This window comes from Capra hircus, chromosome 14 (genome assembly GCF_001704415.2).
Source record: "Capra hircus breed San Clemente chromosome 14, ASM170441v1, whole genome shotgun sequence".
NCBI classification, from domain to species: domain Eukaryota; kingdom Metazoa; phylum Chordata; class Mammalia; order Artiodactyla; family Bovidae; genus Capra; species Capra hircus.
This window is the reverse complement of record NC_030821.1, coordinates 71,518,268-71,531,276: the sequence shown is the minus strand read 5'-3', so window position 1 is coordinate 71,531,276 and position 13,009 is coordinate 71,518,268. Positions and strand designations below refer to the sequence as shown.

Below are 13,009 nucleotides of genomic sequence, written 5' to 3'. Positions count from 1 at the left end.
GTTAATGCCCCTGCTCTTCGGTAACGCAGAGAAGGTAGAGTTGCTGTCTTGCAGAATTCTTAGATGGGGAAGGCGTTATTGCATCATTAGAGATCAGCCTGTTCTCCTGGATTCCTGCCTTGGCTCATTCATCCTTCTCCCCTCTCCCTCTCTCCTTCTCTCACAAACACATATGCCTTTTCTAGTGATTCACCTTCAGATGCATACTTGCAACACAGGCATGAATTTTAACATACTTTTAATGGGTTGAGAGAGAGGACAGTTGTGAAGCCCATTCATCTGCCACCTTTCTCTCTCCACTTTATTTAGTTTTACACACAGGACATTTTAAAATATGTCACTGCCGAGTGTTGCTTGTCTGGCGGTCGAGGGGATGGCGCTCTATAGCACATTCAGACATGTGTTATTTCTGGAGGGAGCCTTGTTTGATTGAAGGACAGCGTTCCCTAGCTCTCTTCAACACGGAGCTCTTAAAAGTGCATTTTACTTGGCTGCCTTTTGCCAGTGGCCAAATAGGAGAGTGTGAAAAGAGAAGTGTCACCTAGATGTAATGGTGGCTGTGGATGTCATTAATAACCTTTAAAAGTAAGTACGTGAACTTTACATCCTATTAGTTTATAGACAGGTTGGTAAGAATCCAACATAAATTTCTGAGACTTTCCCTCCTGCAGAAAGGAAGCAGATAACTGGCCTCATAAAATGTTATGGCTGAAATCTTCCCCAGCCCTTTGCTTATTGGGAGTCATTAACTCTGTGCATGGACATTAAAGTCCACTCATTAATTTCTCTATGAGTAGAATCATTCTTCAGTGGTTATCACTCCCCAAAGCTAAGCCAATAGTGTATTTTCTTCCAAAAGGATATCCTTTGTTCTTTCTCTAAAGTTAATTAAAAAATCAGGAGAAACACGAGCATGCCATCTACAGTGGGTTTTTAGGTGGCTTGTTTGAAAAAGCATCAGCTGCTTTTTCTTTTACCTGGTATGTGACACCTGCCAGGCTGTTTGACTTCTCCAAAATAAAGCAGCAGTTTTCATCGGGAAAAAAAGATGGCAGTAATAATGGATATAAAGGCTTCCCTGGAGCCACAGGAGACTTGGGTTCTATCCTTGGGTCAGGAAGATCCCCTGGAGGACAGCTTGACATCCACTCCAGCATTCTTGCCTGCAAAATCCCATGGTTGGAGGAGCCTGGTGGGCTACAGTCCTGAGGGTTGCAAAGAGTCAGACACGACTGAAGCAGCCTAGCAGGCATGCTCAATATGTATGTAAAAAAATAAATGGTAGCTGTTATTAGAATTATTTTTTAAAATATCCTCACCACAAAAGCAGTTCATCAAACGATAAACCCTTTGGATCCCATCTCTTAAAATGAGTGCTTATTTGCACTTATTTTCACTAATGTCTTCCCTTCCCACTCTTACCAGTAACCTAACTATCTTAACTCAGATTTGCCTCTACAAACTGGTGGACATTCCCCACTCAAGATGAGATTGCTTTCAGTTTCAGTTCCTCAGGGATATCATTGGAATACAGTACTGGTAGTGATTAGGGGGTGGCGTTTTACTGTGAAGACCTGGATTCAAATCCCTACTCTGCCACCTGGGCAAGTTCCACTTTCTAAGCCTCTGTTGACTCATCTATAAAATGAGTCCAGTACTAGCACTTACCTCAGAGGGTTTTTGTAAGAATTGAGTGGAATAATCTGTGTAAACCTCAGCTCCCTATGTGACTAAACATTGATTAAAATGTTAGTTATTTTCCCTTTTTAAAGTACAAATCTCAGATCTTTGAAATAACTCAAGCTTCGTCTCTTCTCTGCAACTATGTCGTGAAACACGGTTTCTTAAGTGTGATGTGCGGTGTCCCTGGTGTTAGATGAGATGGTTCGAGGTAGTAAATAGGTGAGCATTTTGTGTAGTTAGAGGTACTACGTCATTTTTAGGGTATCTTCTGTTAATGATGAATGATCCAGCTCTTTACAATGTCCATTTATTTTTTTGAAAAGAAGATGTGAATGGGGGAAAAAAAGGGGGGGAATGGACCTGAAGAAAAACATTGATTTAAAAAGAGTACAAAAAAGGGAGTACAGGTGGGATGTGGTTGTGACGAAGTTGTGGAGGTGGGAAGTAAGTGATGGGTGTGGCAGAAATAGCCTTTGACCTGCAGTCTTATTTTTATCCCAGTATCCCATTAGATTTGGGATTCAAGAGCCATTTGTGTGAAATGTGACCTTTAGCACTTTCTGACTCTATGACTTCGAGCAAGTTAATATTTTCCTCCCTTCTTAAAAATATTTAGTGATGGCCTATCACATTTCCTTATCTGAAAAATATAGATACTGCTTTCTTTTTTGTTGAAGATGCAACTCAGAGAGTCTTATCTGCTGGGTGTGTCTTCTCCACCAAGCTTACATCTGGGTAGTAAGTCCTCGGTCTAGTCAAGACTATGGTTTTTCCAGTGGTCATGTAAGGATGTGAGAGTTGGACTGTGAAGAAGGCTGAGTGCCGAAGAATTGATGCTTTTGAACTGTGGTGTTGGAGAAGACTCTTGAGAGTCCCTTGGACTGCAGGGAGATCCAACCAGTCCATTCTGAAGGAGATCAACCCTGGGATTTCTTTGGAAGGAATGATGCTAACGCTGAAACTCCAGTAATTTGTCCACCTCATGCGAAGAGTTGACTCATTGGAAAAGACTTTGATGCTGGGAGGGATTGGGGGCAAGAGGAGAAGGGGACGACAGAGGCTGAGATGGCTGGATGGCATCACTGACTCGATGGACATGAATCTGAGTGAACTCCTGGAGTTGGTGATGGACAGGGAGGCCTGGCGTGCTGCGATTCATAGGGTCGCAAAGAGTCGGACACGACTGAGCAACTGAACTGAACTAAAACTTCAGTTCTTGTGTTACTTAGGACTCGCGGTTGCAAGTGACAGCCTCAGGTTCAGCTGGCTGAGGACTGAAGGGAGTCCTCAGTCTGCAGGAAGGCTAGCGTTGACACAGCCTTGAGGACAGCTGGACGCAAGGACTGCCTCCTCCACCTCTTGTTTCTAGTGCTTGTCTCTGTTGGCATCATCCTGTCTGGCCAGATTCTTCCACCACAAAAGCCGTGGCAGCCCCCAGGCGTGCATCATCAGAAAGGGGCTGAATGTTATAATCCCTGTTCCCAAGCCAAGAAATCCGAGGCAGGACTGAGGCTGGCATTCACCATGTTCACCCAGAGAGCAGGAGCCAGAGGAAGGCAGCAGGGCCCCTTGAACCCCACGTTCAGAGCGGCAGGAAAACCCGTCTTGCAGAAGGGGAATAGTAGGTGCCTGCTGCCGTCACCGGGCGCCTTCCTGCAGTGAGGAAGGTCCTGTCCTCTGTGGGCCTCCATTCACTCATCTGGTGTCTTGAGGTTTAGTTGACGTAATAGGCGTGAGTGCACATTTAATGTTCTTAAACTATACAAATGAGTTTATGACGATGGCTGCTGTTGCTCCTGCCCTCCACATGTTCACATAACCATCCAGGGGTTCCCAGCCTGTGAATGGATCCTAGACCCTTGGGAGAGCAGAGAGGGGCTTGAAGTTGTTGTAAGAACTTTAAGTCAGCATGCATAAGAGTGTTACCTTATACTGACTTGCTTTTGAAGTGTAATGCGCACATAGAAAAGAGTGCACACCCTACGTGCACGGTGTGATGAATTTTCAAATGAAACACAATTGTGTATCCAGCACTTGGGTTAAGAATCAGGAGTGACAGTCCCCCAGTATACCCCACCCCCACCCCCCTCCGTAATACAGGCAGACGGCTGGAGATGTGTTGATTCATCACCTAAGAAATCATGTGTAAGCATTACCAGCATCATGGTAGCATTTTCCATGTTGTGATTTTTAATAAGTGGAATATTTGAAATATCAGCCTTAGGTCATCAAAAAAATTTTAAACGCTGAAAATAATCCTCAAGTTAAAAGTTTGAGAAGCACTTCGGGGCCACTCTTATTTATTACAGCCCCTTAAATGTTTTCTTTCTGGCTGAAGTTACCATTTGATGATGTGCTTTATCCTCTGGGAACATGTCACATGTTTGCCGTTTTCCCTTCCCAAGTTATAAGCTTTCCAAGTGAAGGAATCAAATCTTAAGATTTATTAGGTGTCTTCTGTTTTCTTTCCTGTGCATAACTTAGCACAGTTACCGACTGACTACCACTTTATCCACTTCACCCAATGTTGAGCCTTATGGAATAACTACATTTATCTCAAAACTACTCAAATCCTGGGCAAATCATGTCTCTGAAATGGTTCTCCATTAGATGAATGTGCCACTTTGCTGTTGCTGCAGTGCTTAGCACAACAAATGCGGTTATGAATGAGTTTTTCTTTTTCTTTTCTTTTTTAAACTTACCAAGTTTTCCAACATTTTCTCTCCCTGTTTTTCTCTTTTAGGCTCTAGACCAAGATAGAACAGCCTTACAGAAAGTTAAGAAGTCTGTAAAAGCAATATATAATTCCGGTCAAGGTAAGTACTTACCAACACGGACGGCACCAATCATATATATTTATAGATATAGTCTTGGACTTCCCTGATGGCCCAGATGGTAAAGAATCCACTTGCAGTGCAGGAGACCCAAGGTTTTCTGTTATTTGTCAGGTGCTAAGCTTATGAAAGACTTCCTACAAATGGAAAACCAAGTAAGTCAAAGAGATTCAGTTCTTCTGTCAGTCCAAGCCTGTTACTGGTTCCCAATAAAAAAGAAGAAAAAACATATTGCAGTGGTAAGTTGCTTCAGTCATGTCCAACTCTTTGCGACCCTATGCACTGTAGTCCACCAGGCTCCTCTGTCCAGGGGATTCTCCAGGCAAGGATATTGCAGTGGGTTGCCATGCCCTCCTCTGGGGATCCTCCTGACCCAGGAATAGAACCCATGTCTCTTATGTCTCCTGCATTGGCAGGCGGGTTCTTTACCACTAGCACCACCTGGGAAGCCCATTAATTGCAGTAGGTTTTATTATACATTGAAAAACTTAGTAACATTATAGGTAATTTTGCCACAAGTGACATGTAAAATCTCTTTGTGTGGTTGGTCAGGCTGTAATTCACTTAAACAAGGATCTTTTCCATCTGAAGCGTACTTGTACACATTTGAAAATTAACATTGGTGACAGGCTTCCCAGGTGGCTCAGTGGTAAAGAATCCATCTGTAATGCAGGAGATTCGGGCTCAACCCCTGCGTTGGGAAGATCCCCTGGAAAAGGAAATGGCAGCCCCCTCCAGTATTCTTGCCTGGGAAATCCCATGGGCAGAGGAGCCTGGTGGGCTACACAATTCATGGGGTCACAAAAGAGTCAGACACGAATTAGTGACTGAACACCACCACCACCACCAATTGCTGACAGACGTGGGGTGAAAGTTAGAGGGGATGTGGGGTACAAGGCTAAGTGGACACCTGGACACAGCCTGCCACAACCTGCTTTGCTTGTGGCTCAGGGCAGGCCAGGTAACCTGTGTCAGCAAATGGGCTTCCCTTGTGGCTCAGCTGGTAAAGAATCCACCTGCAATGCGGGAGAGCTGGGTTCGATCCCTGGGTTCGGAAGAGTCCCTGGAGAAAGGAAAGGCTACCCACTCTAGTATCCTTGCTTGTAAAATCTCATGGACGGGGGAGCCCAGTGGGCTGCAGTCCATGGGGTCGCAGAGAATTGTTGTCAGTGGATAAGAAGAAACAAACCGAATGAAGATAAACAGTAGGTGTCCACTTGAAACAGTAGGTTCTGGTGCCCCCGGGGGGGAGAGGCTTGGAAACATGAAAGGAGTTTCCAGGTCTGTGACTCACATCTTTTGTTATTGTTACTGCAGTCATCAGCTGACTTTCCCAGAGGTCATGTCTCTAAGAAGTCAGTTGTCTGTTACAGAAGAGAACACCTGGGAGGGGAAGGCAGCAGAGTGTTTGGACAGGGCAGGGCTCCGAGGTCCGGTGAGGGTGGGTTTGCATCCTTGCTCTAACCCTGACGGGCCTCGTGACCTCCAGGTGCTCCACTTTTTGAACTTCTGTCATCTTCTCTGTAAAGTGGGGATGGTGCTATTACAGGACTATTGAAGGGATTTAAGTAGTTCACATCTGTAAAAGGTCTGCCACTTCCTGGGAGTTTAGTTAAGTATGATACATTCATATTTTATTCATTTTATATTTTATTTAAGTTTATGCTCCCTATTTTGGTAAAATCATGGGACTGAAAGGAAAGTGGAACCAGGCAGAGCTCAGCCCTCAGATACTTCCTGGTCCTCCTCACCTTATCAGAGCTGAGAATCAGTCACTTGTCACCCTTAAAGCCCCAAGCCTAGGGCACTCTATAATCCTAATTAACAGATTTTGTACCCTGGTTCTTTGAGACCCGTCTCTAATTTCTTTATGTCCAATAAAACACTAACTTCTAATTAAAGTAGATAAATGGTATTTGTCCAGTTATCTAGTGACCAAGTGGTACTTTAAGTCTTGGCCTAGATTATACACATAATTTGTAACTTCTCTCTTAGCTTGCGTCTGATGAACTCCCATGAGGTGGTAGGCCGTTTACAGATACTAGCTTTTTTGTGGAGGATGGGATAAATTACTAGCAGGTTGCCCAAGGGGCTTCTGAGGTGCTGGCATTCCCCTGTTTCTTGATTTGGAGTGTATTATTAGGTTGGCCAATAAGGTCATTTGGGTTTTTCTGTAAGAAACTATGGATTGGTCGATCAAATCCATAGTTAAGTCTGCTTTTTGATAATTCATGAAATGCTCACTTAGGATATATGCACTTTTCTACATGTATGTGTGTGTTATGCTTTATATACAGGTAGGTTCATTGAAGCATTGACTGTGATTTGATAAAACAGAAAATAAATGGAGGTTTGTTGGACAGTATCGTATCTATTGAATATATAATAGAATATGAGACAAACTTTATAAAAAAACAATCTTGGGTGTAACGTAGGTCTAAGTTTGAATTATAGCTTTACTCCTGTTTGTCAAAGTCAAGTAAATTATTTAACTTCTGTGAGTTTTAAATTACCTCACCATAACATGAGAAAATAACGTCTAATTTACAGAGTCTAATACGGACAAAATGAGGGAATGTTTAAGGTCCCTAACATACTGCCTGCCATGTAGTGCCTGGCTAACACACAATAGGTGAGTGAAAATGATAGGTAGGTCAATAGCGTGGATGCCTTCTCTGTATTAATTCAGCCTTTCTACCAGTAATGTGGAACCACTCTGATTTTATAACGAATGTAATGAGCCATTGTCTGCCTCAGGAATGCATGTCAGTTCTCCGTAATGTTAACGGCTTACGCCGTGACTCATGAAGGGAGACTTCTGATTTACATATCTGAGGTGTGCCATGTCAGTTCTTTGCTGGGGGCTCCTTGCCAGTCTTTCCTTTCCAAGAGTCCTTACTCAAGACACATCGCCTCGTTTTGCACAGTGACCACACCATTCAGCAGCTCACACAGCGGCTCTTGTGCTTGGTCCCAGCCGTCCTGGGCATGGCAGTGGGAGAGATTGTCCTGCGTGTGCGGAAGGTGTGGGGTTGCGGGGTGAGTGCAGAGTCTGGCCTGGTCTCCGCTGCCCAGTGATGCTCTCCTGTAGGTGAGACCACAGCCCACAGAGCTTTGAGTCCTGTCACCTGGATTCCGGGCTCTCATATGTCTTCTGCCCTGGCTAATAGAAGAGCTCCTGGTCACACATAACTTTTTCAGTTTAAATTAAAATTCAGTTCAGGCCCTCAATGTCAGTAGCCATACTGAGTCCGCAGTAGTCACGTGTGACAAGCAGCTACAATATGTGTAGAGACAGGACGCCTCCATCATCCCCAGAAGAACATAGCTCACACGGTAGGGTAACTGTCGCTCAGTCTTTCAAGCATTAGACCAGTGAGTGTCAATCCTGCCTTTTCATTAAAATCATCTGAAGAAGGGTTTCCCCCTAGTGGCTCAGTGGTAAAGACTCCGCCTGCCAATACAGGAGACCCGGGTTCCATCCCTGGTCTGGGAAGATCCCACATGCCGCAGGGCAGCTAAGCCCGTGCGCCACAACTCCTGAGCCCACGTGCTGCGACTTATGTCCTAGAAGCCATGCTCTGCAACAAGAGAAGCCACCTCAATGAGAAGCTGGAACATTGCAGCTGGGGAGTAGCCCACGCTTGCCAAGACTGGAAAAGCCCTGTGCAGCATCAAAGACCCAGTGCAGCCAAAAATAAATAATTTTTTAAAAGATCACCTGAACAACTCTTTTAAAACACAACAGCAGAGATTCCCATAGGTCCACCCTCCAAGAGTTGTTCCACAATAGAGGCCAAATATTGGGCTTACAGCAGTATTACTCCCCAGATGACTAAATACAACTGGAATTGAGAACGGCATCGGTGGCCTGGGAACTCCTTGTTAGCGGGCCGGTATTGTGTCTTTCATGTTTGTATTTTGTGAATTTGCCAGCATGGTTTATTAGCTTATCAAATATTTATTGGGCCCCTATTATATGCTACTGTTTGGGATGTTAGGTATATTAGATAAATCAGACAGAATCTCTGCCTTGATGATAATTTGACAGTCCGGTGGGAGAGAGAGAGATGTTAATATCAGATCCTCAAGCTGGAAAGTACTTAGAAACTGGCAAGTACTAAAGGAAAGCTTGCAGGATACAGAAAGGAAAACTGATGTCATTCGAAGAGGGTGGGTGGGGAATACCTCTGGAGCATGCACTGGGTGCTCACGCCATACTAAGTGAAGCCCACCAAGCCTTTGAGGCAGGTCTCCTATTATCTCCTCCTTATAAATGATGGAGCTGAATTGTGAAGGGGCACACCGTCTTGTCCAGGAGGCCACAACTGGCAAGGACTGGGAGGGGAGCCTGGCTGACTCCAGCTTGGCTGTTTGTAGCTACTGTATGCATGTCGTCGACCTGACACTTGGCAGGAGCTCAACAAGCACGGGATGAATTGCTGCTTATCAGCCGGATGGGTCCCCAGGAAATGCTCTGTCAGTGGCCATTAAATATTCACTGGTCGTGAATATTCATGAATGAATCCATCAAATGGAACCTCACAGCAGTGTAACCCATGGGGTGACTTTCGTGCCTCTCAGATAGGGGCCACAATAGCAGTTATCATCATCCCTGTGGCCTAGAAATGTGGGGATAAACTCAAATCTTACCCACTGCAGGGGCCTGATAGGGTTTCTGCAGTCACCAATGATTACAGCGTATTTAGGGTTTTTTTTTTTTTTTTATCAGCTTATGTGGGCAGCCCTGTGACATTTAATTCTTAAAAAACAACGAGATGAGTAAAACAGTGATGTTGCACATCTTCCCATGAGCCATACTCAGTGGAATCCAGGCCGTTCCTGTCCAAGGGCTTCTGGTCTCTTCCAGAGAAGCCACAAGAGGCTGAGCCCTGATGTCTGTTTCCCAGTGTGTTTTCATAATTTTCTTGGTTTCTCACAGTGCTTAAGTGACACAAAACCCATCTGATGTTCTTCGGAACTTTAAGAAGCATTTCTGTATTTCTGGTTTGAGAGTACTTAACCACCCACCTCCCCAAAACGATTTGAAAGATGGTTGAGAATGGTGAAAAGACTTACTCTATGAGGGTATCTATTATTTTTTGCATGTAAGCTTTATCAGTATTAATTATAAATTAATAAGAGATCTTTTACTGGAAAAACAAATCATCTCCCTTTAAGCAGTTTAGTTTGAAATGGCTTTAGGAATTTGTCTCTCTCTCTTACTTGTCCCTGCTGTATATGAGGAGATTTTGAAAAACAAAAAACTGAATTCTGCAAACTACTTGGATCAAGGGGAAAATTTCCAAGCCGTTCAATTCTTCTATATTGGTTCTAAGTTTTGAAGTCTTAACAGTGTTGAACTGTGAAATACATTGTCATTAAGAAAGTTTTACCTGGTGAGTGTGTTCTTTCCCTCTCTCTCCCACTAATAAATGTTTAAAATAGCTGATATTTTCTTGAACATTGTAGAGGTTTTGAAGGATGTTGCAGTTCCTTGGGGTTTTTTTTCTTTCAAAAGATAGAGTCTGATTCTCTTTGCTTTGAACATATGCCAGACTTAGAACTCTCCTCTATTGAAGAGAGTGTAATAGAAGTGATACCATGTGATTTCCAAGGCCAGTTCATAAAAGAGACAGCTTCCACCTAGGTCCCCCACCTCTTCTTTTGTTTTGGAGGAAACCAGCTGCCATGCTGTGAGGACACTCAAGCAGCCCTGAGGCCTTTTTTCCCCACCAAAAAGTGCCACTGAAGCACATTGGCTAGCCCCAAACCTTCAGGTGACCGCAGCTCTGACCGACATCCTGCTCTTGGTCTTTGAGTGCGACCTGAGGTCAGAAGAGTTGCAGTGGGGCTGACAGTCACAGGATTTCTGCCCCTTTGAGCACCGGCATGTGTGTGCACGAGGTGGGTCCAGTGTAAGCCAGTGTGTCTCTAGAGAAAGGAGAGCTTACTACATCTCATGCTGTTGGAGACGAAAGTGGTCCGCTGTGCTTGTATAAAGTGGAAGAGTCGTGGTTCACTGTGAGCGTGGGTGTACCAAATTTGTTTTACTATCACGTGACTTAGTTGAGTTGACTTGGTTCATTTTTTTTTTTTTTTAACAGATGTGTTATTTAAACACACACACATGTACACTTCTCCTTGGCAGGAAAAACCCAGGATATTCCTGCTACTAGGTCTTTTTCTGTGATTAAAAAATAATGAATCACAAATCAAAATGTGTGTTTTATTGTTATATAGTGGCTTCCTTAAAATTCATGCCAAGATATATTTGGAGTACATTTTAGCTTATTAGTAACACATGGTATCCTAGAAATCTCTGTAACGTCTGAAAATTCAAGTTCTCAAATCCTTTTATTTTAGCAAATAAAAAAGTGACAGTGGTATGTCATTTGATTACAAGCATATGATAGGGAAGTATTATTTCTGAAATAGAGCTGGGTGGTCATGAATAGCTCCCAGCTTTTTTCAGTCAGGAAAGGAAACACTGCTTTCTTATTGCTTCCTATTTTATTTCCCCTTTCATTTTCAGTTACAGTTGCATAGTGAGTGGTTTTACAAGAACATTTGTATTTTTTAAAACAAAATTAAAATGTGATGTTCACCCCAGATTTTCATTTTGATAATTTGTTTTAAGAAATAGCTTGTCATATATGAGGAAATCTAAGGTTTTAAAGGTAAAGTGCTAAATTCATCAGTGGATAGGAAGTAAATCTTTATATCCAAGTAATTTCCAACTTCATTTCAGCTATTTTTTTTAAGTTAACATTTTCTCAAATTTAAAGGTATAGTGTGAAGTTAATTGTAAGTAGAGTCGATAATTAAGTTTAGAGTCTTAATTGTAATGATATTTTTAATCCTGTGGTTTTCTGTGGGGAGAAAGTTTTCTTAAGAATCAGTTCAGGTCAATCACTCAGTCGTGTCCAACTCTTTGCAACCCCATGAATCACAGCATACCAGGCCTCCCTGTCCATCACCAACTCCCAGAGTTCACTCAGATCACGTCCATTGAGTCCGTGATGCCATCCAACCATCTCATCTCTGTCGTCCCCTTCTCCTCCTGCCCCCAATCCCTCCCAGCATCAGGGTCTTTTTCAATGAGTCACCTCTTCGCATGGGGTGGCCGAAGTACTAGAGTTTCAGCTTCAGCATCACTCCCTCCAAAGAAATCCCAGGGCTGATCTTCAGAATGGACTGGTTGGATCTTGCAGTCCAAGGGACTCTCAAGAGTCTTCTCCAACACCACAGTTTAAGAATAGATAGAGATAAAAATAAATTAGAATTTAAATGGAAAGAATGTCAAGAGGTATACAGAGAACATAGTCTGTGTTTAGAATATTTTCTCCTTTCTGCCATTTTCCAAATTGGTGGCTGATAATCTGATTTTTAAAAATTTTTTGAGTGAAAGTGAAGTTTCTCAGTCGTGTCCGACTCTTTGTGACCCCATGGATTGTAGCCTACCAGGCTTCTCAGTCCCTGGGATTTTCCAGGCAAGAGTGCTAGAGTGGGTTGCTATTGCCTTCTCCAGGGGATATTCCCGACCCAGGGATCGAACCCGGGTCTCCCACATTGTAGGCAGACGCTTTACCCTCTGAGCCACCAGGGAATGAAAGTAAACCTATAAATAAACAAAACTAGGCCCTCAGGAATAGAAGGCACTAGACAGAAAAACTGCAAATAGCTCTTGGTGGTAGTTGTAGTGATTTGAGCAAAGTTTAAACAAATTATTTTGGACCTTCAAGGCATTTTGAATTCTTGTGAGTCCATCATTACTTCTTCATTTAAAACAATATTTTATTGTTATTTATTTATTTGGCTGCACGAGGGATCTTTTAATTGCAGCATGTGAGATCTAGTTCCCTGACCAGGGATCGAACCCAGGACCCCTAGTTGGAAATGCGGTATCTTACCAGGGAGGTCCCCCATCATTACTCCTTATAAAATGAAAGCAAAATAATGGATTCCTTCAGAATGATCAAGGAAGCAGGCTTTTCTGAAAGGGAGTACAGTTACCTGGTCTAGAGTATTATTGCTCAAATTATGTAGGGATAAAACCAGAGGAGTTTTTTTAAGCTGCCTTTAGAAAATTGAAGTCTCTTTCCAGAATAACCTTACACCTCGAGGCTCTTTGGGAACTGACAGTTTTTTTATTCAAGCCATTGGCTCAAAAACTCTTTGTTACTTGAAATCAGAAGCTATCTGGGGTATGTATGTGTATGTACTTCCTCCGTTTTGCTGATCTGGAATGAGTGGTCTTAACTTTAAAATGAGTTAATATTTTATAATGTTTGCTTACAACTTATGGGAGCATGCTTCATGAAAAATTAACTCATGTTAAGTGGAATTGGGAACACTTACTCTATAACCTGTAGTTCCAGTTTTTTGAAAAGCCTTGAGATGAACAAGAAAAACACTCCGTTAAAGGTGACTATTAAAAAATGTTTCTGTACCTTCGTGGTCCAAGTTTGATAGAAGTGATGAATTATAAC

The 13,009-nt window shown here is 43.0% G+C and overlaps 1 protein-coding gene across 1 annotated transcript in view; it reads left to right on the top strand.

The window, feature by feature from the left end:
- ASAP1 (ArfGAP with SH3 domain, ankyrin repeat and PH domain 1) overlaps positions 1-13,009 on the top strand; it is a 337,578-nt gene that overhangs the window by 193,750 nt on the left and 130,819 nt on the right. The window contains exon 4 of the mRNA XM_018058570.1: positions 4,427-4,499. Coding sequence (XP_017914059.1) covers positions 4,427-4,499 — 73 coding nt within the window. The remainder of the gene's footprint in view (positions 1-4,426; positions 4,500-13,009) is intronic.